The 25,612-nt window shown below is 41.0% G+C and overlaps 1 protein-coding gene across 22 annotated transcripts; it reads left to right on the top strand.

The window, feature by feature from the left end:
• The first annotated feature begins 1,867 nt into the window (after positions 1–1,867).
• SLC16A9 (solute carrier family 16 member 9) lies at positions 1,868–23,760 on the top strand. Of its 22 annotated transcripts, XM_088670201.1 has the most exons (13): positions 1,868–2,002; positions 3,302–3,416; positions 4,771–4,848; positions 5,867–5,948; positions 6,456–6,560; positions 9,732–9,790; positions 10,664–11,396; positions 11,929–12,157; positions 15,269–15,336; positions 18,674–18,817; positions 19,243–19,338; positions 21,193–22,104; positions 22,590–23,760. In XM_088670201.1, the coding sequence occupies exons 7-13, from the start codon at positions 11,024–11,026 to the stop codon at positions 22,772–22,774; spliced, it is 2,007 nt and encodes a 668-aa protein (XP_088526327.1). In that variant the 5' UTR covers positions 1,868–2,002; positions 3,302–3,416; positions 4,771–4,848; positions 5,867–5,948; positions 6,456–6,560; positions 9,732–9,790; positions 10,664–11,023; the 3' UTR covers positions 22,775–23,760. The 22 variants fall into 22 exon arrangements, with proteins under 22 accessions (XP_088526327.1, XP_060130952.2, XP_088526333.1 ...); XM_088670202.1 differs by lacking the exon at positions 1,868–2,002 and having other exon boundaries at positions 3,315–3,456; XM_088670200.1 differs by lacking the exon at positions 1,868–2,002 and having other exon boundaries at positions 3,416–3,559.
• The last annotated feature ends 1,852 nt before the right edge of the window (positions 23,761–25,612 follow it).

Below are 25,612 nucleotides of genomic sequence, written 5' to 3'. Positions count from 1 at the left end.
GTGCGTGCCTGTATGTATCTTGGTATATGCAGTCTGTTGTCCCCCTTTACCTAACAAAAATGTAAAAAAACCAATTTCAGTGCATGAATTTCATTTACTATATCAAGGCTTTTCCAAAAATGACTTAAGCTATTCTTTTACGTTTCACCAATTTAGGGCACATCCACACATTTAAAGCACATTCAATGCATTGGTCGATGGAAACGCTGTGTATTGGTGAAGCAGTGTTACATATCTTCATTTGTAAAAGATGTATACATTTTTTCTTTGGCATAATTTTGCTATTTCTTTGTCTGTTTTGCTTTTGTTTTCTTCATTTTTTCCCTAAATATTTTTATGTGTATGTGTTCCTTTTAAACCAATATAGATTAATATTTAAAAAATATAAAAAGAATCAAGCACATTCAATGCACATTTAAAGTATATGACCGCTTGCCCCAAATAAGAATCCTACCAAACTGTAGTTTGTTAAGGATGGAAATGGTAACTCTGTGAAGGGTGGCAGTAGAAGAGGAGAATGAAGACCCATGATAAAAGTACGCAATTTCGAGAGAATAATTCAGTCTGGACTCTGCCCCCCTTCACTTTCTGCCCTCAGTCTTGGCTGCTCCATAGAATCATACAATTGTAGAGTTTGATGGAGCCTCAAGGGTCATCTTGTCCACCAGCCTGAAATCTCAGCTAAAGCATCAATAACAGGTGGCTATCCATCCTCTGCTTAAAAACCTCCAAGGAAGGAGAGTCCACAACCTCCCGAGGAAGTTAAACAGCTCTTACCGTCAGAAGTTTTTCTCCTGTATGTTTAGCTGGAATCTCCTTTCTTGTAACTTGAAGCCATTGGTTTGAGTCTCCAGAGCAGGAGAAAACAAGCTTGTTCCAATTTCAGTTCAGCTGCTCAGGTGCCAGCCTGAGCTTTGAAAAGCACATAGAGCTGAGAGAGGAAGTGGGGGAAATTGCTGTTCTTTTCACTTCCTACTCCAGCTCCATTTACTCTTCAAGAGGGCGGGGGGGGGGAGGTGATTATCCTTGCCACCCTGTAACTTGGGGAACAGTGAGTGGGAAGTGAGATGCAAAAGATTAATGAGTAGGTCCTCATGGAAGCCATTGTGCCCACATTGATGACCTCTGAAGTATATCATGCTATGTTCCAGGAGTACTAAAGTGTGCTTACTTTAACTACAAACATGGCATGATTCTGGCAAAGCCAGGCCTATATAAGACTTTATAATTGATTTCAGCATGTGATAACATTTTTTAAAAATTAAAATATACCCACATTTCCTTATAAAAGGTAAAGGTGACTTGTATGCCAGAATCAAGCAGTAATGAAACAGAGCAGCAGATCAAGAGATAACAGATAAGACCAGCAATAACATTTAATTAAAAACCCATGTTTTTAATTTAAAAACTCTGCCTCCCAATACACTAATGTACTCAGGATGATAAGGTTAAGCCAAACCTTTCTAAACAAGAAGGTTTAAACACCATGACTAATAAGGAAGGGGCAAAATGCTCTTCCTCACAAGTTTCAACACCTGGGTCAGCAACAGAAAAGGTCTTTTTTGTTTACCTTAATCTGCAGGCAGCCTCAGGTCACAGGAAGCATGTGCTTAAGGCTACAATCCTATACCCACTTTTATTTTATTTTTTACAAGTAAACTATGGACACCCTCAGGATAGTTAATTAAATTTAAAACCATAAATATTTAACAAAACAAAACACAAAAAAGCCAAACAGAATAAAACAACCACAGTGAAAATTAAACTAAACAAAGCCAACTACAGCAAAGCATTAATACGGTAAATTGAAAGCCTTATGATTAATATGCCTGAGGAAATAACGATGTGCTGACCTGTTGCCAGGTGAGTATTATCAGTGGGAAGGAAGGAACAACATCACAGGAGGAGTGTTTCCACCTCACTGCCTCTGGAAGCCTAGCAAGTTGCTGCAGGAGATGGACTCTGAGCAACATCATGGGGCAGAGGGGTTTCCAGGACCAAGGTAAAACTGACAAGCTCCCTTGCTATTGTTGCTATTGCCAGGAGGTATAATCTGGGTGATGCGATCATGTTATATTTATAGTACTTAAATGCTGTCTTTGTGTATATTTGCTATTATGTTGCACTGTTATGAAATTGGTTGATGTGGGAACATGTTTTAGTTGGCTTGCAAGGAGCCTTCAGCTCGCCACCTTTTGCAATGAGAGACATGTAGAGGCGAAGGGCTGCTTTTGTGGTATGAACACATGCGGGGGCCCTGCATTGTTATGTCACCTCAAGCAGCAGCATGGGCCCCTCCAAACAGTGCCACTTCAAGGTGAAGGCTGTGTTTTGTGCTCAAGGGCACAGCCCAGGCCGTTCCACAATAGCACTCCTTCCACTTGTCCACAAAGGCAAAATTCCCTGGGGATGCACACCCTAATGAAATGTGCACTCCCATCGCTGGCTTGAGAAGTGGTGCGTGCATAACATTAACCACAATCCATGTCTACCCCATATCTACTCTTTTGTTCCTTATGAAATACTGTGTCTCCCAAAACAACTTTGATCCAAATTGAGAAATAGAATGAACTAGCAGCACTTCAAGCTGCAAATGTGTACATAGCAATGAATGCAAGCTTAAATGTTAGGAAACCTGGTCTTTACTGCCCTAATCACCCACTTCAGTAACTCTATCTTAGAAAATAATGTGAACAGAAAAGTGCCTGGGAAATTCCCTCTTATCCAGGCTTCTGCTTTTTCCTGGTACTAGAAGGAATGGTAAGAGGGAAAGGACCTAGCCCTGCTTTGCTTAAATATAGAGAAGGGAAGAGTTATCTTGCTTTTATCAATTTTAGGGGTTCTTATAATATACCACGTGACCCTTGAATTCTTTGCCAAGTCCTCTTATTTCCTGGTGTACGAACAATGGAGTGATCCAGGGTGTGTAGCTCACCCTACGAACTTTTATTGCCCCACTTTTAGCGATACACAAAGTTAACGGAGATTTCGCTGGAATGCAAGAGACTGAGAAGCACCCCTATGGCCTCTTTCTGCATGCGAGAGGCAGAAAGGTATAGGTTTGAGTCTGGGAGGCGAGATTAGGCTGCTTTAGGAAGCTTGGAGTGAAGTGTGTGCACGGTGCCAAATGCAGAACATAAAAGCAAGCGTATAGAAATGCTGCAATGTATGTCTTGCCTTCACAATCGCTTTTGCAAAGCCAGCACTCTTCAGCTGCTACCTCCATTGTGTCAGAGAAAGCTGCTCCGAGATTAAAGGACAAAGCAGATAACTCTCTCTTTTGTGTGTGTTTTAAACCAAGGCAACTCATTCTGCTCCACCTAGCATTAGAAGCATCAGCATAAAGAGATTCACGACAAACTTGACCCGCGCAAAAGAGAGCCAACCGAAGAAAAAGCAAGCCTGTCGTTGCCAAGGTGTGCGTGTGCAGGGCTTTGAGGTGGAGACGTGTTCGAGGTGCTTAAGAAAACGCGTACCCCCCCCTTTTTTTTCCCCAACGGGGAGTTTTTTAAAAAGTGACTTTTGCGGTTCGGGTCTCCTCCCGTGAACGCTTGAAAAGGTACTGGCGGCTGCCTATGTCTCTCTCTCTGTGTGTGTTAACTTCACCCCTCGCTGACCCCGGCGCGCGCGACGAAGAAGCCGCGGGGACGCAGGTAGGGAGGTGAGGGGCTCGCTGCCGCCAGCTCTTCCTCCTCCCGGGGGCAGCAGCACCCAGCAGCCCCCTTCGTCCGCTTTACGGCGGCATTTCCCGCCTGCTGCGCTGCCCATCCCCGCCCCTCTCTCTTCCTGCAGGGCCAGCCGGCCAGAGGTTTATGGGGACAGACGGAGGCGCCTCGGCTCAGCCGCCTTCTCTCTCTCTCCGGCGGCGGCGGCGGCAGCCCGAGCCTCTGCAGCGCCGCCTTTTTCCTCAGCAGAAAGGAAAACACACACAACACACGCACACGCCCCACACGCTCGCTTAGTTGCAACCGGTTTGTACCGGCCGCCGGCTCTGGCTGCCTCCACACGGCAGCGCCTCCCCGCCTCCCCGCCGGAGGATGAAAGCAGCCCGGGAGGGGCGGCGGGGGAGAAAGAAGAGCTCGGCGCTGGAAGGCGGCCCCCCGCGCGCCCACCGTACGGCCGGCTAGCTGGCTCCCTCTCTCCCTCCAGCAGCCTCTTTCTGCCCTCGGCCTGAGGGCGCAAATAAATAGAGGGCCGCCCCCCGCCTTGGGGGTGGGTGGGATCCCTGTCGCTGCAGAGCGAGCCTTCCTTGCTTGCCGCTCCCCCCACCCCCCGGGACGGCGGCAGGTAAATAGAGGGGTGGGTGGGGACGACAGAGGGAGAGCCCCGTGGGAATATTTGGGTGGGGGGCTGTGGGTGGGTGGGGGTTGCTGTGTCACACTGGGGGCTGGGGCGGGAGAGGCAGCAACTTTAGCAGCAGCAGGGAGGTGGTGGTGGTGGGGAATTAAAATATAAAAATATCCCTAGCCTGGACTAGGGATGTGCAAAGGGGAGCCAGTCTGGAGACTGCTGCAGTGTCGTGGGGTGCAGACGCTGGGAGGTTAAATTCTGCAAGCCCAGATTGAGCCGCTTGCTGTGCTTTTTCAACGAGCAAGTCGCTCCCCCCCCAAAAAAAATAAACGAGCCTCCAATTGAGCACATAGCTTTTGCTCAGGTTGCTTCTGCAGGTTGCAGATCTCCCCGTGCACCCCCCCCCCGTCGTAGTGCGATTTGCTGCTGAGCAAGCATGCATTGGACTATGATGTTAATTAACTTCTTCTCTTTTTGCAGTAATGCTATGGCAGGGCCGCGGCGAAAGCTTCATTTCCTGGTTGTCTGCACAGGGGGATTCTAGCCAGCTTTCGTGAGGTTAACTTGCTGATATTTGTCCTTTCTTAGGCTCTCTCTCTCCCCACTGTACAAAGCTTAATACTAAAAACTCATTCAGGATCTTTCAGCTTGTTATCCCGCAAACCTCCCATGTGCATTGATGCCATTGTGTAAACAAGCAGAAATAGAAGATGCAGGGCTCTTAAAATGCAAAGCCTGGAGAACCTGCATTCCTCAAGTTCCGGTTAGAATTGTATGTTGTGGACAATCAGCGCACTATTCCCAAGTTAATTTTGTCCCTGCACACTGTACCCACTGTCATTTGGAAGAGGCATGCTTGTTTTATGTTATGTGAACGCAATGTGTTTTCTTGTGGTTAATGAGCTACAACTGTCAAAGATGGGTGTCCCACCAGTGACTCATAAGCGAAAAAGCTGCATATGTTCTGGGAGAAGGAAATGTTAACACTGCTAAATAGGCTACTTTTGGAGTTTGGGTCTCAGGCTGGTGCTAAGGAGTCCTATTGATGGTTTAACCAACTTTAAAATATAATTTCGATAGAGCAGGGGTGGCCAACTTCCAAGAGACTGCGATCTACTCAGAGTTAAAAACTGGCAATGATCTACCCCCTTTTGGGGGGGGGTTCAGGTCAGGTCCTCTTTAGGGAGGAGGAAAGCGATGCTGAGCTTTTTTTTAGGAAGGAAAACCCTGCTTTTGGTGGTTCAGGTCAAAATTGTTGAGCTTTTTTTAGGGAGGAAAGCCCCATTTTTTAGGGGTGCAGGGCTTCTTGGGGGGGGAGCCGATGATCTACCGGTGATCTACCACAGACATCCAGTGATCCACTGGTAGATCACGATCTACCTGTTGGACATGCCTGCGATAGAGCATTTAATACATTACTGCCATATTATTTGCCCTTGCAAGGCTCTTGCTCTCTTTTTGCTGATGAAAGAGCTAAGAGGTGGTTCCACTTCAGTCATTTGCTGAGTGCTAGGATTTGAATCCAGAGTGCAGAGTCCAAATTTCTTTCCAATAAATTCTTTTTCTTTGGTCATAGTTCCAAGATAAGCTGCAAGCTCATACCTTAAACGAGAACGTCACAGTGCCTTAAGGACAACAAGGTGTTCCTTTTTTTAAAGGTACTTTAATTTCCACATGCACTTCCACATAGGTTTATCGTGTCGCCTCTTTTTAAAATTTCATTCTGGAGACTTAATCAAGTGTATTGTTAACATTCAAACATGAGGATATCACTGTGTCTAAGCCTATCCTCAGCTTGCCTCAAGATACCCTGGGAGTTAAAGGGTATAAATGTGTTGAGGCTGAAGTGCATGTTGTCTTATGACAGCCTGGAGTTCAGTGTGTGTCTCTGGAAGTTAATATTATTTTGAAGCTTCATTTTGTAAAACCAGTTTTATATCTGAGGAGGTTTTTCTCCTTCACAACTTAGTGTTAAAATACTAGAACTGGTCCCCCCCATTAAAAACAACCCCCTCCCATGTTTCTTATTGGTTTGCCCCCTGATGGCACTCCAATATTCTTGAAGGCTGTCTTTTATTAGACTATGATTTCGGTTTTTGTTGTTGTCAGCTGTGGACTAAGTAAGGAGACAGTCTTCCTGTTTTGTTGTTTTTTGTTGTTGTCAGTTGTGGATTAAGTAAGAAGGAAGGATTGGAAACATCAGGAAGCAGATATGCCAGACACTTAAGGCTGCATTGCTAAAGTTAGCTGACTTGCTGTGACCACTTCTGGTAAGTTAAACCTTTTTCTTTAATTATCCTAGCATTTTCCACATTTTCCTCTGCTTGTGTGCCACCCTTTCTCCAAGATGCTCAGGAAAGGATATGTAGGATTATCTAATTTTATCCTCTCAACAATGCTTTCTCTTTCTTTCTTTCTTTCTTTCTTTCTTTCTTTCTTTCTTTCTTTCTCTCTCTCTCTCTCTCTCTCTCTCTCTCTCTCTCTCTCTGTGTGTGTGTGTGTGTGTGAGAGAGAGAGAGAGATGGATGGATGGCCATCCAGTGAGTTTCATGACCAAGTGGATCTTTGAACCCAGTTATCATGTGTACGTGACTAAAACTCTATCCTATAACAAGGTGTAGGCAGAAATTCGGCTACAACCAACTAGTGGTTCACAGAATTCTTACAAGGAATGTTGGGCTATGTGAACCTTGGGTCTCCTTCAACAAAACAGTTCTTATGTTAAGCAAGAATGCATACTCAGGATCACTTAGTGCAGATTAGTTGTGCTTTAACTGTTCAGAGGTCTTGATTATTCAGTTCTGCTGTGCAAATTGAAAGCACTTTAGTGGGCCATGGGGAATCTAGTTTAAAAACAAACAGTAGACCAAACAACACTATAGTTGGTAACTCCTGCACAATATTATATTGGTTGTCAGTGTTTTTTTCGGTCTGTGTGCATGGTGAGCTGTATAGCATTGCCTTGATCTGACTTCTAGATAAGTGCCGAAGCATGTTAAAATAAGACTGCTTCCCTCAGTTAACAATTGTTACCTAAACAAACGCAACTAAATCAATGCAAACATTTAGTGTTTATTTTCTAAAAGTATTTTCAGCTGTTTAATGTTGGGTATCATGAAAGCTCAGTACAACCTCCCCTTAGTCTTATTAGTGCAATTCCGTGTAGCATTGCATTATTTCTATGCTACTGTTTATCGATTTGACAGTTTTGGGAAAAAGAAGACACTTGGCAAAAAGTTATTGTGAGTGAATAGAAATGTCTGAAAACAGGAACAATAATCCTTGTGCTCTGCTTCTCTGCACAAAGTGTTGAAGTGGAAATAATTAGTTTCTGTTTAACCAAGAGCGTGATAGGATTGCAGGCTATTGACAACTGTGCTTTCTAGAGTGTTGGGCAAGAGATGTTAAACTTAACCTCAAACGGATAGCAGATTTTATCTGGAAACCAGGTAACATAAAAGATCACTTATTAGTGATCTCTGAGAATGTGTATTGTTTGTCATAAGCAGTTCTGAAGTGGTTTGAGGATACTGTGAGGTAATAAATAGTTTAGATCTGTGTATCGTTTAAGAGGAAGTTTGCTGTAAGGGGAAGGCTTAGGAGAACAACCATATAAAACCCTGCATCCCTTCTTTAAAGTAAGAACCCAGTTGCATGGATTTACTGAAATGGAGACAAGACTCTGAAAGGAGTTGACACAGATTGTGGCATGTAAGATTACAGCTTTCAGATGTTAGACTTTGTAACTAAGATGTCAGCTGGCAGCTTGATTCTAGGAGCCATTGGAAATGCTTCTTGCTATTTAGCAATCCAGTGATGTGCTTTTTATTTATTTAAACAGTAAGCTCATTTCCTCCTTCTGGTTATATTTTTCTTCTCTGACAGTTCAGAAGCCATGAAATGTGAATTGGGAAATACATTTATTTTATGAAATCTAGCCTTTGGTAGACAAGGACCCTGATCCAGTGAATGCAAATGTTTTAAGTTGCACTGGAACTAATGGCACAAATTAGTCACAGCTATCTGGTATCCAACACTTTCACTGGGACTTACCTGACTATAGTGGGAGTAAGTTCCTTTAATCATTAGGACTTGCTTCCTGAGAGGATAGATAGAATCAAATTACATGCCAAAACTTAACTTTAGCAGAAACAGGGCCAATCGTAGACGAGTTAAATATTTTCTTTACAGCTTTCTGATTACCAAAGAAAGAAGACAACTAAATGAAAGCTTTAAAAGAGAGCAGAGAAACCCATGGAAATTGATGGATATGACTAATGTGAGTCCATTAATTTCAGTGTGCCTACTGTGACTAGAAATTAGCTGGATGCAACCCTATTTTTTCAGTAGCAATGGTTAGAAATATTGAGTGGTCAACAATTGCAAAGGCAATAATGCTATGAGTAAAATGCCACCAATGACTAGCATATGATTTTCAAATGTTATAATATTAATTTTTGGTCATTCGTATTTTAGTAACCATGAACTCTTGTACACTTCTCAAGTCTGGTATGAGGTTCTTTTAATCTTTAGCTTTCTACCCTCTTAGCCCCACTGCATACCAGTACAAATGTAAACATTGATGCAGATCATAGCACCTCACACCTGTGTTTGTTGTATGTAGGTTGGCAGACATCTAGCAACTTTTTGTGGGGATGCTTCTTGCCCCCAACCCCATGCATCAAGCTGTTTTTGGATGGGATATTTGTTTTTTGGGGGGAAGCTGCTATATTTGCTTGTTTACTTCATTTGCAAAGAGAAGTGCCCCAATACAACCCCTACTTCTCATAAAACAGCTAAGATAGTATGGTGGCTAAAAGTGTGATCTGGGAAGATCCAGTCTTGCTCTTATAGCTACAGACTAACTTGAAAGGCTTCAGGCAACTCACTGTTTCCTCAGTCTCAGCAACCCAGACTGCAATATGGGGTTATACTGGCCTATTTTACAATTGGAAGGGTTCCTGAGATAAGTGTACATGAAGTGAACATGTGGGATCCATTACATAAATGTTGTTTGTTGGTTATAATTAAGTAATATTCAGTTCCAAACATTGGGTTTAAAGGTCAATATCTATCTTATCTATATGGGGGGAAATTGATTATAGATTAAGGACAAGTCATTGCAAGGCAATAAATCAAATCAGCAGTCACCTTAGAGTTCTGTAAATCATTATAAAATATTGCAAGTTTCAAAGCTTGCTTGCATTGACCTCCCTTTTTACTTTCCTTCGGTCCAAGGCTGCTGTCGAGAGCTTGAGTGATGGTAGGAGTTGGGTCATGATTTTTCTTTCTGCTTGTTCCAGAGAATATGATCTTTTGAAGTCGGTATGAAAGTGTATAAAAATCAACCTCATACCAGAATTTCCTATTTCCATGTTCATTCCTGCTTCTTGGTACAGTAAGAGTTGCTTCGGTTTCATGTACCTGATATTTCTCTGCAGGCTGAATTGCCAAATACACCAAAAACATCATGTTCTAGAAGACTGAATGACAAGATTCTGTAAGTAGTATACTTTCCCCTTTTAATAAGTACTATGCAACTTTATAATATTTATACGGAAGGCCTTCCTTCCTTCCTTGATTTTCTTTTAACTTGAAATTCATGATGCAATTGATATTTCTATGTCCTTCCCATTGTAATTCTGACTATCCTTTCTTTTACTAAAATTAAATTTTGACATTTGGATATACTGTATTCAGTTTCTGTAGAAACAAAGATTATGGTAAATTCTCTGCCTTGGGAACCAAAACATCTGATTGTTTTCTTGTTAGTTACAGTCATACCTCGGTTTAACTACGCTTCAGTTTGAGTACCTTCAATTTAAGTACTCCACGGACCTGTCTGGAACGGATTAATCCACTTTCCATTACTTTCAATGGGAAAGTTCACTTCAGGTTAAGTACGCTTCAGTTTAAGTACTCCGCGGACCGTCTGGAACGGATTGATCCACTTTCCAATACTTTCAATGGGAAAGTTCGCTTCAGGTTAAGTATGCTTCGGGTTAAGTACAGACTTCTGGAACCAATTGTGTACTTAAACCGAGGTACCACTGTACTTTTTATTATACAACATGACTTCAACTATCTTTGGAAATTCAGATTGTGTTCACATGAGGCTCCCGTGTTGCCCTATACATGGTACATAGTCTCAGAATAGCCAATGCTATCCAGCAATTGTGGCATCCTCGTGCCTTCAAAGCAAGCAAACGTGTTCCTTTCTGCCTCCTTGCAAAACAAACATTTCTCCAAACTTTGGTTCCACAATGTGAGGCCAACAGCAAGTTGCAAGTGCTCTTAATGGGAACTTCTGACCAGGCATGATGTTGAGATCAGTATGCAGATGACACCCAGCTCTACCTTTCTTTTAAATCAGAACCAGTGAAGGCGGTGAAGGTCCTGTGTGAGTGCCTGGAGGCGGTTGGAGGATGGATGGCGGCTAATGGATTGAAGTTGACAAGACAGAAGTACTGTTTTTGGGAGACAGGAGGCGGGCAGGTGTGGAGGATTCCCTGGTCTTGAATGGGGTAACTGTGCCCCTGAAGGACCAGGTGCACAGCCTGGGAGTCATTTTGGACTCACAGCTGTCCATGGAGGCACAGGTTAATTCTGTGTCCAGGGCAGCTGTCTACCAGCTCCATCTGGTACGCAGGCACCCTACCTGCCCGCAGACTGTCTCGCCAGAGTGGTGCATGCTCTGGTTATCTCCCGCTTGGACTACTGCAATGCGCTCTACATGGGGCTACCTTTGAAGGTGACCCGGAAACTACAATTAATCCAGAATGCGGCAGCTAGACTGCTGACTGGGAGTGGCCGCCGACACCACATAACACCAGTCCTGAGAGATCTACACTGGCTCCCAGTACGTTTCCGAGCACAATTCAAAGTGTTGGTACTGACCTTTAAAGCCCTAAACGTCCTCGGTCCTGTATACCTGAAGGAGCGTCTCCACCCCCACCATTCAGCCCGGACACTGAGATCCAGCACCGAGGGCCTTCTGGCGGTTCCCTCATTGCGAGAAGTGAGATTACAGGGAACCAGACAGAGGGCCTTCTCGGTAGTGGCACCCGCCCTGTGGAACGCCCTCCCACCAGATGTCAAGGCAATAAGTAACTATTCTACTTTGAGAAGACAGCTGAAGGCGGCCCTGTTTAGGGAAGTTTTAATGTTTGATGCTGTACTGTTTTTAATATTCGGTTGGAAGCCGCCCAGAGTGGCTGGGGAAACCCAGCCAGATGGGCGGGGTATAAATAATAAATTATTATTATTATTATTATTATTATTATTATTATTATTATTATTAAAACACCATTGACAAATATTTCATTCAATAAAGCTGAAGTGGCTACCAGGTCATTGTTATATCAATTCTAAGACCATGGTACCCAATCCTAGGCAATCCGAACACCACCTGTTAGCAGGATGAGACTTCCAGGTTTTTAAAGACACTTGGTGTATGTTGCAAACTTTTAGATCTTTGTATATTTACAAGATGCTCTTAATGGAGTTTAGGCAACTGGGTCAACTAAGAGCCAGTTCACATAGTATGTATTTCCCAGTGCATCTGTCTCCAGTTCTCTTGGTGCTCTGTGTTCCTTCTTACCATCTCTGTTTTCTATTTCTTTGTATTCTTTTATATAGCGCTTCTTCTGACCCTTGAATTCATCCTGGGAAATGGTGTTCCAGAAGTCACCAGATGGTGGATGGGGCTGGATGATTGTACTAGTGTCCTTCTTTACCCAGTTCCTGTGCTATGGCTCTCCATTAGCTGTTGGAGTTCTATATCTAGAATGGCTGGATATTTTTGGAGAAGGAAAAGGAAAGACTGCATGGGTTGGCTCCCTTGCAAGTGGAGTTGGACTACTTGCAAGTAAGTCTTTTAGATAAAGCATATGGTTGCTTTAAAATGCAGTGTTTACTTATTAAATGCTTTTCAAATGCATATATGTGATCTTTAAATTTCTGGCCTGAAAGAAATGAATTCTTTTAAGAATAGTTATTTGCATATATTAGAATAAGAATATAAAGAAAGAAAATGTCATTTGACTGTCGTCAAGTTGAAAATATGCAACTTTTGAGAAATTGCAAATAACTATTTAAAGTAATTTGGCATGATGGCTTGGTAAGGATTGATCTCTAATGAAAGTTAGGCAAGCATATTCTCTTTCCTGATAACATGCTCTGGATTGTGTGGTTTTACCCAGAAGCTACGGTAGTACCCAGCACTGAATTCAATTGAATTTATTCATAGTAATTGTTCTTAAGATTGCAAGCTTAGCAGACAGTAGGAAAGCCAATGTAGATGTTGCTGAAGCCAGCTTGTGTGAGCAGTGTAATAATATTTGACGTAAGAAGATGGAAGATTGCAGCAGCTATTTTCAGGGCTAGAAAACATGCAGTTTTTCAAATAATAGAAATAGCTATTGCAGTCTTATACAATTACCGTATATTCCGGCGTATAAGACGACTGGGCGTATAAGACGACTCCCTCAACTTTTCCAGTTAAATTATAGAGTTTGGGATATACTCACCATATAAGAAAAACGACCCAGTGTATAAGACGATCCCCGACTTTTGAGAAGATTTTCCTGGGTTAAAAAGTAGTCTTATACGCAGGAATATACAGTATCTGCTTCAGGTGTTAGTTGAAACATGAAACAAGAAATAGAAAACCTTCAGAAGTGAAACATCTGCACCAGCTTTTAATGCAAATAGAAAGTCAAGTTTTGTAAGCTCACCACAACCCGAAGGGGCTATGTTTATTTTGGAAATAGTTCAAATGGTAGGTGCCATCCAGAGAAAGTTGGGCATATGTCTGATCTTTTGAAATGATTTTTCAGTGTTTGTGGTATTTTTAAATACTGCACAATTCAGTGGAGGGACAAGGTGCTGTGAAAAGTGAAAATTTCTTACCCTGGTCACTGAAAAGTTCAGTAAGGAAGCAGACTGTTTTCAACCTGCAGAGCTTTCTCTGAAATTCTATAGGTTGAAAACTTGATTTTTTTTTTTAAAAAGCAAACAACTTGAATTTGTAATATAATTGTAAGCTGGACTCTGTAATCCTTTGAGCTCTCAAAGCCAGGCTGTGAAACTAATTTTCTTAAATGTAAGAAGTTGATGTACCAGCTTTTATACAATTCCACATGGTATCTTTGCATTTAACAGTGAGTGTTGTAGCTTAAAAAGACCTACTACAGGTGAAACTCGGAAAATTAGAATATCGTCAAAAAGTGTATTTATTTCAGTAACGCAACTTAAAAGGTGAAACCAATATATGAGATAGATGCATGACATGCAAAGCAAGATATGTCAAGCCTTTATTTGTTGTAATTGTAATTATTTGCCATTAGGCGGGTCAATTATAAATGGAATGTAATTAATGAAATGTAATAGCGATGTTTATTTTTGTATTTAGGTAACTATTCGTTTTATTACTGTGGAATTTCCAAAAGAAAGCATTTGTAAAAATTAAAAGAAAAAAAGTTGCATTACTGAAATAAATGCACTTTTGGACAATATTCTAATTTTCCGAGTTTCACCTGTATTTATGGGGCATCTCAATTTAAACTGTGGTTTCCAGTTGTAGTTTTGAGGCAAGCTGATTGCACAGGCAGAGCTTTCCAAACTGTGTGTCGCGACACGTTAGTGTGCCGGCTGCAGTGTGCAGGTGTGTCGCGCAAATCTCTCCACGTTAATCCTGGGGTTGGAAGGGGGTTAGTTTAACGTCCAGTTTGCTAGTAAAACTGAATTACAAAATGATGCACGTCTAAAAAGTGTGTCACCAACATGAAAGTTTGGAAAACTCTGGTGTAAAGCATTGATTTGGGTGTCGTGGCAAGGTGAATAAAATATGTACCTTCTGCAAAAACTGTTCTAGGCCCTTATAGCATGGCTGACAGAGACAAAATTTGTTGCAGAAGGTCCCACACAACCGTATCCCTCTCTTCTCCAGTACGAGCTCCAGTTTAATACTGGGATTTAGTGTTTGCCTTTATATCCTGCATTTCCTCTAAAGAGCTCAAGGTGGTACATGGAGTTCTGTCCTGACCTCTCATCCTCACTACAACTCTGTGAGGTGGATGAGAAAGAGAATAACTGGCCTAAGGGCTCCATGGCTAAATGAGGCTTTTAAACTGGGCCTCCCCAGTCCTAGCTTGGTACTCTGTATCACCAACACCACATCACTCTGGCTCTCAGGGATTCAATCCAAGACAGGATTTTGCCTTAAAATATGATTTTAAATATTATTTTTTTATGTGGTGGTGAAGTTTGGATCAAAATATTTATCACCAGTGCTTATGAAGAAAAACACATCACCCTTAAAGGGATTTGCTGGATTTCAAGGAGTGGGTCATATGGACATCATATTTAAACTTTAGAAATGGCATTGCCAGCTGCAGGAGGGAGGGCTATCCTGTTTCCCTCTCCATGGCAACCAAGGCTCTTTGCAGGTGCATCATCAACCAAAGCCAGGAAGATGTATAGCAAAACATCCAGCCTAATTTCCCAAGTCGTAAACTCTTGTAACACACCTGCTGGTGAAAAAAAAATCCCACTTGATTTCTTCTCTTACAGTACAATGAGTTTTAGGTAATTTTTAGTGAAATGGAGCCTCATTTATTGAGGCTCTTCTAAATGTTAGATGTGCAAGGGATAACAAATTTGGATAACCAAGAGCTGGTTACTGAGAATTCTTCTTTTTCTGGCATTATCTATAGCTGTATATAATAAATGTACTGGTTTTGTGTAAATGAACATTTATTATTTTAAATATTATGGGGTGAAAACCCTCATATTTTTGCAAGTCCTGTCATGATTAATTTCCCCCATTGATTTAAATGGTACTAAAGTGTGCCTAATTTAGTTTGGATCCAGCCCATTGTGTTTATTTTTTAAAAGCGAATGCAGTTTTTCTCTCTTCCTTGGCCTTTGTGCTGTGTTATTACTGTTTATATACCTATAATTATTATGTATATTTTAGATGTAATGCTCATGAACATTCAAATGAAAGCATGAAGCTTTTGCTCTTGAATTCTGACATCTACATTGGTGAGATCTAAATCTACCATCAGTTTCTCCTGAACCTTTAGGGCTTGGCGGCAAATAGTTTTACAGAGTATTACCGGAAGAAATACCAAGGAAAAAGTTTTTACCATTAACCATGGCTTTAATGCCTCCCTAAATATCTGGAAATTCAACACTTTAACTGTGTGTCTGCTGCCAAGAATGGAGCCCCGTGTTTGGCTCTCATTTCATAAAACTAAAAAAATAATTATACCTATGTCCTCAAATTTCCCCATGCCTTCTGCCAGCAGCCACCAATGAGGGAACAGGGAAGGGAACATAATGGCATGGAAATGTCTACCAGACATTGCAGAGGCAGAGAACAGCTGCTGATAAACCACAGAGCTTCCATCATTGGCAGCAGCTTCTAGTTTAGCATAACTTCTACTTTGGTCCTTAAAAGTGCATACTATCTTGGTTACTTGCCCTATTTCCCCAAGCAAACCAGAAGAGCATATAGCTAGAGATGGCTTATAGTTCCCCTCCCTTCAGAATAATGAAGAGTCAGCAGCTGCTAGCATGCTGTCCTGGCCCAAGGCAGATACCCATGAAGCACAGCAGTCTGGTGGTTGCAGCACTATGGAAAGCTCCAAGTGAGCAGCTGTGCTTTGGCAAAAGCTGGAGGTGGAGTGGGGTCTTTTGAGTCCATCTGTCCCATTCATCCAGCCCATGGCTCCGCTCTCCTGCCTGAAGAATGCATGTTTTTAAAGGGCCAACTCACTGTCCAGAAGGAGTGCTTCCTTCTGCATTGACTTCCCCAGGTAAAGTGGGCTTATGGGGATGGTGTCTACAAGCATCCTGGTTCAGGTTCTGCAGCTTCCTGACCACCAGACTCAGGCTTAGCCTGTGAACCCTGGTCTGGTGTTACAGCAGCCCCAGATTCATCAGGCTCATCCCCCTCTGACCAGAGTTTGAGTCCAGGACGGTAAAGCATTTGTATATTTTGTCTTCTGCATGCACTTCTGTAGGTCCAGGCTTAGGTCTCCTGCCTATGACCGCATGCACTGCCAGGTCAGACATGCTTACCATGCTAACAATGCTCTTTGATACCTTGTCTATTTCTTACTAAATAACTTGCACTAGTATACAATCCCATTGCTGGTATGTGGTTGCAGTTTGCAACTAACTCACACTTTTTGTAACAATGTAGCACATCACTTAATTCATGACAGCTCGTTAAGATAGTGGCAGATTAGTCTATTCTGAAGTCTTCCATAGTACTCCCATTTTTGTGACGTGCTATAAAATTTGCTGTGTAAGTAGACCATTTTAGAGCTAAGCCTTTTAAAAACCAGCTCAGTGAAAAAACTTAATACATTATGGCAGCCTCTTAGCAAGCAATAACTGTTTTCCTGCACATTGCCTGGCACACTGGTAGTTTCTACTGATAGTTTCCACATTTAGTCTCTTTAAGGGTCCCTGTCAGCTCCAGTTGAATGAAGAGTTGTAGAAGACTAAAGAATCCCGACTTGGAAGCAGGGACCTGTTGTCTTGTACAGTTCCTTGCTGCATTAGTACAACTCTTCTGTTAATACTCTGTTAATATTATCTTCTATTTAAAAAAAAATTCTAAAAAGAATTTCTAAAAAAGTTGAAGATTTTTGGGGAAGGCATCTATCTGCCTGGCTAGTGTGAGAATAGAATGCTGGACTTAGATGGTTTTAGGCCTGATTCAGCAGACCTCTTATTAGGTCCTTGAGTGATGCTCAAGGTTTACTGAAATAGCAGAAGAATGTTGTAATGATAGAGAGGGTTTAGTTTCTGGATTTCTTGTGATACGCCATTTTACCTTTGCCATTAGATCAAACATCCACTGGGGTAAGCGCTGCCAGCATAGAACTGTACATCTCTTTTGTTTACTTGGTCAAGCGAAATAATTAAGAACAACTTTCTCTCTGGTTGAAATCCCAGCCGTGCTTGCTTAGAAGCAACTTGATGGAAATATTTATGCTTATGTTTCCTGCCCCCTTTTTAAGATTACAGCATTTTGTCTCATCAGTTATGTATGCCCCTGATCAAATAGCATGTCTGCTTCCAAGTCCCTACTTTGAGTCTAGGCATGTAGGAAGTTGCCTTATACGTCAGAACAATTGGCCCATCTAGTGTGATAATGTCTACACTGACAGCAGCTGTGCATGGCTCTGACAGGTGACTTTCCTAGCCCTAACTTGAGATGCTAGGGATTGAATCTAGGATCTTAGGACCTTTTGCATGTAAATTATGTGTTCTACAATATCTGGCAAACATCTGGAAAGATTTGTAGGAAAAAATACTTTAGGAAGTTTGCAAGCAATATGTATTTATTTATTATGTTCTTTTGGGTTTAAACAACTATTTTATTCATCTGAAATGTGAGCTTTGAGGGCTCTTTTAGTAGCCAACCTAGACGCAAGAGAGGTAATAAAGAACATTGTGGCTAGAGAAAAGGGATTTGTCAGCAACACACTTTAGAGAGTGGCACAGTGGGAGCGTGTCTCACATAAAGCTGCTCCCCTGTAAAACTAGTTGCATACAAAGTTAACAGTTCTTGATCAAACATATTTTCAGGGTGGGTGTCCTGACTGGAGAGAGGGGGGGTACCTAGTGAAACTTCAGAAATTCAGGCAGGACTCGGGTAGCAACCTCTTATCCTGCACAAGGTCACAAGGCCGGGGAAAGAGGTTCGGTTTTTCAGAAATCGCCTTGCATAATTTGCATTGGGAATGCTTTGGGGACAGTAATGCATTTCTGCCCGTTTGTATAAGTTTAACATGTTAAGTGTGTAAATACATGTGTAAGCCCCCATGATCCATACAGAGGAGATTGAAGTCCAAAAGATATACGGTAGTTAAAATCAAGCATATTCTTAAATAATAAATTCGTGCTTTTTCAAGTGTAGCTGTGCAATACTCTTTGTTATAAAACTGCTTACCGGTAATTTGTCACGTAGCTTGAGGAAATGCAACAATGGGTATACTAGGTGGAAGCACTAACCGTGCCACACTGAAGATGAACTACAAGGACTACAGAATTATTTCAAACTCTAGTTGGGCAGAGATCACGTGGGGAAACAAATGTTAATGAAAGAATAGGTAGCCTCATTGACTCTTGGAACCATAACTGGACCTTCATTCCTGGTTCAGCCAAGGCATAAACAACTGATTGGAAACAGAGAGGTGATCCCAGTTCCCCATGTGCCATGGATCTTTTAAAAATAGATGCCTTCTTTCATATTGAGAACAATTCTGCTAAGGGGAGAAATCTCTTTAGCGCTTGCTCATGGAACATGATTTTCTTTTCTGTTCTTTCCTTTTCACAACTCACTCCTCTTGTTCTTAAATAGGTCCTATTTGCAGTACATGTGTATCTGCTTTTGGAGCAAGACCTGTAACAATCTTCAGTGGATTTATGGTTGCTGGAGGTTTGATGATGAGCAGCGTTGCACCCAATATCTACTTCCTGTTTTTTTCCTATGGAATTGTTGTTGGTAAGAATAAATTTTGAATAACCCCTAAACTAAAAAAGGGGGTTGGAAGGGGTTGTGTGTCTCGATTTCAAAATTAAAATGTCAAATCTCCCTTTTATTAGTAGCAGCAAAGAATTATTATTATTATTTATTTCTATACCAATTAATGTATAAAAAATCACTAAGCTGCGTACAAAAAAACTGAAGCAACAACAGACAACTTAATTCTTGTGCAGTGTTGAGGAATTCAAAAAAGCCTTGTAGGCAGCTGCCTCTTGCCTTCTTCATGTGAATGGAGGTTATGTAGCGTTGGGGGCGCTTTGTGAGTTGCACTTCCAGAATGGCTCTTTCTGTGCTGTTTTAATTTAATGAATCAAAACTGAACCATTAGCAATGTTAATAACAAGAGTGCCTGATTCTTTGTGATTAATGCTTTGCCTCTTTAGGACTTGGGTGTGGCTTATTGTACACAGCAACAGTAACCATCACATGTCAGTATTTTGAAAAACGCAGAGGCCTTGCACTTGGTCTGATTTCAACAGGTATGGTTTTTATCTTAATTTTGAATAACCTCATACTGGTTTAGTACTTAGTTATGGTTTCATTAGCTGTGATTATTGCATCTTAAGTCTCATAGATAAGTGTAACTGTTTTGAATTGGGTTTGCAAACCATGTTTTGTATCTATATTTGGTAAGCATTGTATTTGTTCTGAGCAAAAAAATCAGGTTTTCCTACCTCTCCAGCATTTCAGCTTCCTAAGTCACAAGCAGGTCCTGCCGGTGCCTCTGCCTTGCAGGGGAAGAGCTTGTCTAAGCAAGCTAAACCATGGGTTCATACATAGGTCATTTATTGCCATGAGAATGATATCTTTGCATAGGCACTCACTTCTCCCCTTCATTCCTTTCTTCATATACTCCACTTTAACTACTTTTTTTAGTGCAAACTCTGGGTTTGTGCTTGCCCTCCAAACCATCTTCATATCTTCATTTGCTCTCCTGGTTTGTAAGGCAACGACAAGCAATAATTTTGCTGATTTGGATGTACTGTAATGGTTTGTGGTGAAGAAGTAAGCAAGTAACTGAAGCAGAATGTGAGATGGAAAGGGGTGGCAGTGCACATCAGAACAGGGCATATGTCCTTAGTGCCATACCATGGTTATGGCTTATATCCAAATGAAGTCTTAATATTTGTGCTCTTAATCCTGGCAGTAAACCTTGGTTAAGCAGTATATGTGCTTTAGGCCCAAGACTACAGTAGTGAAGAAGTACAAAGGATTAGATCATGAATCTGCATCAGACTGTAGCCCACACATTTCAACCTCACTTCCTTTAGAAAATGCCTGTTTTAAAATCCAGACTTTTATGTATTTTGATTCCATAAAGACACATTCTGATCTCTTTTTATGAAGCTTTCTTTGTTACTTTTTGCACCAGAGATTATTCTCTAGAAAGCAGTGACCCTTACAGATGTGTAATTGTAACTTTTCAGCATTAACTGGTCAGAAAATCGGCATTATCTAAGACACACCTAATCCCTTTGTACCATGCCTGACAAATAAAAATGAAAAGAATCCAAAACTGTACCAGATTTTATGAATATACTTCTGGCAATTTTTCCACATACCTAATTTGTCTTCAGTTAATTCATGTTTATTATCAGTCAGTCAGTTCAGGTCTTATACATCAAACAAAAATGTTCTTAACAGAAATATTTAATTTTAAAGCAGGTAGTACATGATATATGGTAGCCATGCCTGTATTCTCAAAGAAAGAGGAAACATAACACCCCAAAAAGTGAACACAGATTTGCATTTTTTTAAATACACATGCTAATTTATATGTAGAGATTGAAACTTAGAAATGCTGCCTATAATTTATATAGAAATAAAGTGCATCTCATCATAGCAAGGGAGACTGTAAACAAAATTTTGAGTCGGACAACCTGCCAAATAGAGAACTGGTACTTGTAGAAATATAGCCACCCTAACATGGTTGTTTATTTATTTAAACATATCTGTTGCCTTTACAAAGAAAATTTATGCCCATAGTGATGTCCAATGCAATTATCAATAATTCATCTATTATTGTAACTATTTAACTTTGCCAAGCACATCCACCATGGTAATTGCAGCCCTTCAGCCATGGCATAACAACCCACAGAGAAGCTTGATAAATTTCCTGTTTTTGCTTGCCTGTCTGGGAGTTCTCGAGTTCCTGCCAGGCCACAGCATGGGCTGGAGTTCTTTGTTCAGCTTGATGAAGAGGCCCGAACTGTGTTACAAACGCAGGATTTATTTTCCAGTTTCATAAATCACATGTTCAGTCAGTGGATTGTGTGGAGCTTTGATGTTGCAGGATATTTTATGAACTCATTTATATGTTTCCATTCTTTCAGGATCAAGCGTTGGGGTTTTCGTATATGCAGCATTACAGAGGGAGCTAATTGAACTTTATGGATTAGATGGGTGTCTGCTTATTGTTGGTGCATTGTCTCTAAATATATTAGCGTGTGGGAGTCTGATGAGACCTTTGCAGTCGTGTGGCTCTGCCTTACCAGAGAAGCCAATCCTCGAGAAGGTTCCAGATCAATACCTCATTTATAATGAAAGAGAAAAGAACGCTTATGAAGAAAATGTACTTGAAAAAGCCAGCAGTGAAGGAAAAGGTATGAACCAAACATCCTGTGGTGACTGCAAGCAGGAGCCAGCAATAACTAAGAACAATCTATTAACGATAACACCACACGAGAGAGAGACTTACAGACGGAAAGTTGTAGAACGGACCTATTTCTGTAAACAGCTTGCCAAGAAGAAATGGCAGCTATATTTAGACTACTGGGGGGAAACGCTGGGACTTTTTAAAAACAAAGTATTTTCATCACTTTTTATTGCCATCTTCTTCTTTGACATTGGCGGCTTTCCTCCTTCATTGCTCATGGAAGACATTGCAAGAAGTTCCAATATTGGTGAAGAAGACTGTGTCATTCCTCTCATTTCTGTCATAGGCATCATGACTGCCATTGGGAAACTTGTTCTAGGAATACTGGCAGATTTTGAATGGATTAATACCTTATATCTATATGTCCTGACTTTGATACTGACTTCGGTGGCACTAGTTTTGATTCCGTTTGCCCAAAATTACATCACACTGGCAATACTTTCAGGGGTTTTAGGTTTTCTGACAGGCAATTGGTCCATTTTCCCATATGTTACAACAAAGACTGTAGGAATCGAAAAATTAACACATGCATATGGCATACTGATGTTCTTTGCTGGACTTGGAAACAGTCTTGGACCACCAATTGTAGGTAAGGCTGTGCTTTAACAGGCATATATAATTATTCTGAGGTACTTTACAGCAGTTTGTCTGCTCTCAATTTCTACCTGTTCAGTACTCAATTTCATAAGTTCACTCATGTCTCCATGATGTAGCAGCCTATTTGGCAGAACAGTAACTATGGTTTGTAGATTCAGACACAATAGCAAACTACTGCAAATTGCGGCCCCCAAAGCAGCCTCAAACTGTGGGTTAATGTCCTGGTTTGACAGCCCCTTGTAAGCCACAACTTAGCTAGTCTGATGTGGCACCTGAATGCTGACAATGTGTTGCTTCCTTTGCTTGTGCGGAATATTTGTTTTACAATTACACTGTTTTCATTGGAAATGCAGCAAGTATTCTTCCTTTTACTTTTTAACTGCCTGGCTGCGAGGGAGGTAGTAGGTTGCTTTATTGATCTGTTCTGTAAAAACTACTTCTGACAGCTTCTTTCTCTTTTTTTTGGTTGCTTTTCAGGTTGGTTTTATGACTGGACAAAGTCTTACGACATGGCATTCTACTTCAGCGGACTTTGTGTTCTGTTTGGAGGGCTGCTTCTGTTGGTGGCAGCACTGCCATGTTGGGACACCATGAACGGTAGCAATCAAGCTGAAAAGCCACTTCCAAATATTTACTCCTACAAAGTTGCTTCCAGTGTGTAGGTGACAAGTGCGGAACAGTTGCTCCTCTTTTTATACTGCACAGCAAGATATTTTTAGTAATTTCTCACTTATTTATAGGCTAAAAAACCCCCCACAAAAACATTTTTATACTACTTCGAAATGCTTTTAGCCAGAGCCTTTTGCCTGGATGGCGCACCCATTGCTGGCTGTGGCAGATGCAGCTCTGTTTTAGCACAAGGGGCCTTTTGCCTTGCTGTTGCCAGCGGTGCTGGAAACCGTAGGAGGAGAGGGGGCTGTTGTGCTCAGATCCTGCTTGCGGGGTTCCTGATTGGCCACTGTGAGAACAGGATGCTTGATTAGATGGGCTACTGGCCAGATCCAGTAGGCTCTTTGTTCTTCACAATCGGAAAGCCCTGCTTGTGCCTATACAGCTGCATTACAGCCTAAGGGCGTTAATGTGTGTCCTTGAGCTGTACTGCACACGTGGAGCTCCTGTTGCAAGGGCTTGTTCACACATAGATCCTTTGTGTATACATGAAAGTGCACATAGGTTCTGATACGCAGCCAGCAATATTCTGTGACTTCCTTTTTCTGACACAGTATATACAGTACTACAGCTTCACAAGTTAAATATTTTTCCAATGGAACAAAATGTATTTTAAACCGACCTCTTGCTTTTTTTTTGTCTTTGACAAAAGACGGCACATTGCTTCTCTCTTCAGAAATCTCAGTAACTATGTAGTGAAAGACCTTTAAGACAATCGGACCATTATCACCATGAATGTAATACGAATTTGAAGTGCTTGCTTATTTGGTAAGGTAAATGCTTTCTGTTATACAATCTCATGTGTTGCCACAAGCAGGATTTGGGTCACATTACTTGTGAAGTGAACGGTATGGCATGACTTGCACTTCTAAACACCACTGAAGATGCTGCTGTCCAAATATTTCACATTTCACTTCTCCAAAAAATGTGTTAAACCAAAATCTGTGAAACCAAGGAATAAATATAAGTTCTGAAACAACCACATGATTTTGAAATAGTTTTACCCTGTGTCAAAATTCCATTTTAGCAAAACTTTAAGGTTACTTTAATTTTTTTTATAAAAAAAACCCCCAAAACAAAACTATGGGCTCTTAAGTTTCAGGAATTTCACTTTTAAATGATCAGATATTTTATGGTTGCAATTGGCAAGCAATCAGCCAATAGTTTGCCCTATATAGGCTTGATAGAAACAACTGGTGCTGGCATACAGTATCAACTTCTTTGTAGACTGTTTCTGTTTATTGTCATTCGGCTCTTTATGCCAAGCACAACAACATGGAAAATTTTGCAACATGGGGGAAAACCAACAACCTCAAAGAAGTTTACCAAAAGGTAATACAATTAAATTATTGCTAAGAAGAATTAATCACAATAATTTAAGGATTTCCAAAAGTTAAAGTAACAATAAACTAAAAACATTAAAACTCACACCAACTTTCTAATTATCTGGGTAGGCTTGTGTAAACAAAAATGTTTTAGCAGGTGCCAAAAAGTGTATAGTGAAGGTGTCTGCCTGATATAGGCTAGATGTTCCAAAGTTTAGATGCTGCCACACTAAAAGACTGAGTTCTTACAAAGGGGGAAAGGTTTCTTATGTGGCACCCATAACAGTGCTAGTCCACTGACTGAAGTGGTTGAATATGATTTCGTAGGTCCACTGGTCCCATGTTTTTACCGGCTTCATATACTAATGGTAACACCTTGAACTTGGCCTAGTAGCAAATTGGCAGCCAGTGAAAATATCTGAGGACATGTCTTGTATGCTGACAAGGCCTCAACTCCTGTCAGCAATCGTGCTGCAGCACTCTAACTGCAGCTTTTAGATCGAGCAGAAGGGAAAACCCACATAGGGTATTTTTCACATAAAACTTTCCAAAAGACACATTTTCTTATCAATGATAAAATCAAGGGGGAAGAGGATAATTTTTGAGTCGGAAATGGTTATGTGATTCAGCTCTTGGTGCATCAGCATCTCAAGTAGTTCAGAGATCCCAGATGTTTGCTTTGTAACACAAAAAACCGAAGTAAAAACTGAGGCGGTCCTTCATTTATGCAATTTATTCAGTAGAGGGCACCACTCAGCAGAGCAGAGGTTGTAAATACAAGACTGACATACAAGTGTTAAAAGCAGACCATCATAGTATATAAAGTGACACCAAACCAGTGCCGGATTTACGTATAAGCTAAACAAGCTATAGCTTAGGGCCCCACTCTCTTGTGGGCCCACCCCCAAAAAATTAAAGAAAAAAAACGATGTACATTTCCAAGATATAAGATAAAAAACAAATAAAATAAAACCTACATACAGCAACAATGTTTTGTGTTGTGTAGGCTATTTGTTATGTGCAAATGGCTTTAGATACCTATTAGGTCCATAAATTACCATATAGCATATATTCAACACCAAAAAACAGCGACAATTTGCTGTTGACAAAGGACAGCTGGACATACAAAGGCCCCCATTACCTTCAGTAGCTTAGGGCCTCATCAAACCTAAATCCGGCCCTGCACCAAACCATCGTAATTTCCTTACATAAAATATAACATTAACTTATAAACGCACTAATGAAAGCTACAGACCTGTAGGATTACAAAGATATTAAAATTCAGTAGTTATAAGCACAATGATGCCCATCCATTATCTTAAGCATACAATGGGCAAACAATTCAGTATAATCAAATATAATATCCTTGTGAAGTCAGAATTCTAAAGTAGTATTCTACAAAATGTTAAATAAGTGGGTATTAGAACCCCCTCAAAAGCTTACTGGGTCCCGAACATCAAATAATTCCACAGCTAAAGCCATCTGCTTTCTAGGGAAATTAGAAAA

This window comes from Zootoca vivipara, chromosome 5 (genome assembly GCF_965207765.1).
Source record: "Zootoca vivipara chromosome 5, rZooViv2.hap1.1, whole genome shotgun sequence".
In the NCBI taxonomy this organism is placed as follows: domain Eukaryota; kingdom Metazoa; phylum Chordata; class Lepidosauria; order Squamata; family Lacertidae; genus Zootoca; species Zootoca vivipara.
The sequence above is the reverse complement of the archived record's forward strand: the minus strand, read 5'-3'. Positions and strand labels throughout refer to the sequence as shown.

Bases quoted from the DNA above. Each gene is read 5' to 3' on its own strand.
- SLC16A9 (XM_088670201.1), top strand. From the start codon at position 11,024: ATGGGGCTACCTTTGAAGGTGACCCGGAAACTACAATTAATCCAGAAT. The intron at 15,337-18,673 runs GTGAGATCTAAA...GTTCTTAAATAG, and splicing joins GAATTCTGACATCTACATTG to GTCCTATTTGCAGTACATGT. The intron at 18,818-19,242 runs GTAAGAATAAAT...TTGCCTCTTTAG, and splicing joins TTCCTATGGAATTGTTGTTG to GACTTGGGTGTGGCTTATTG.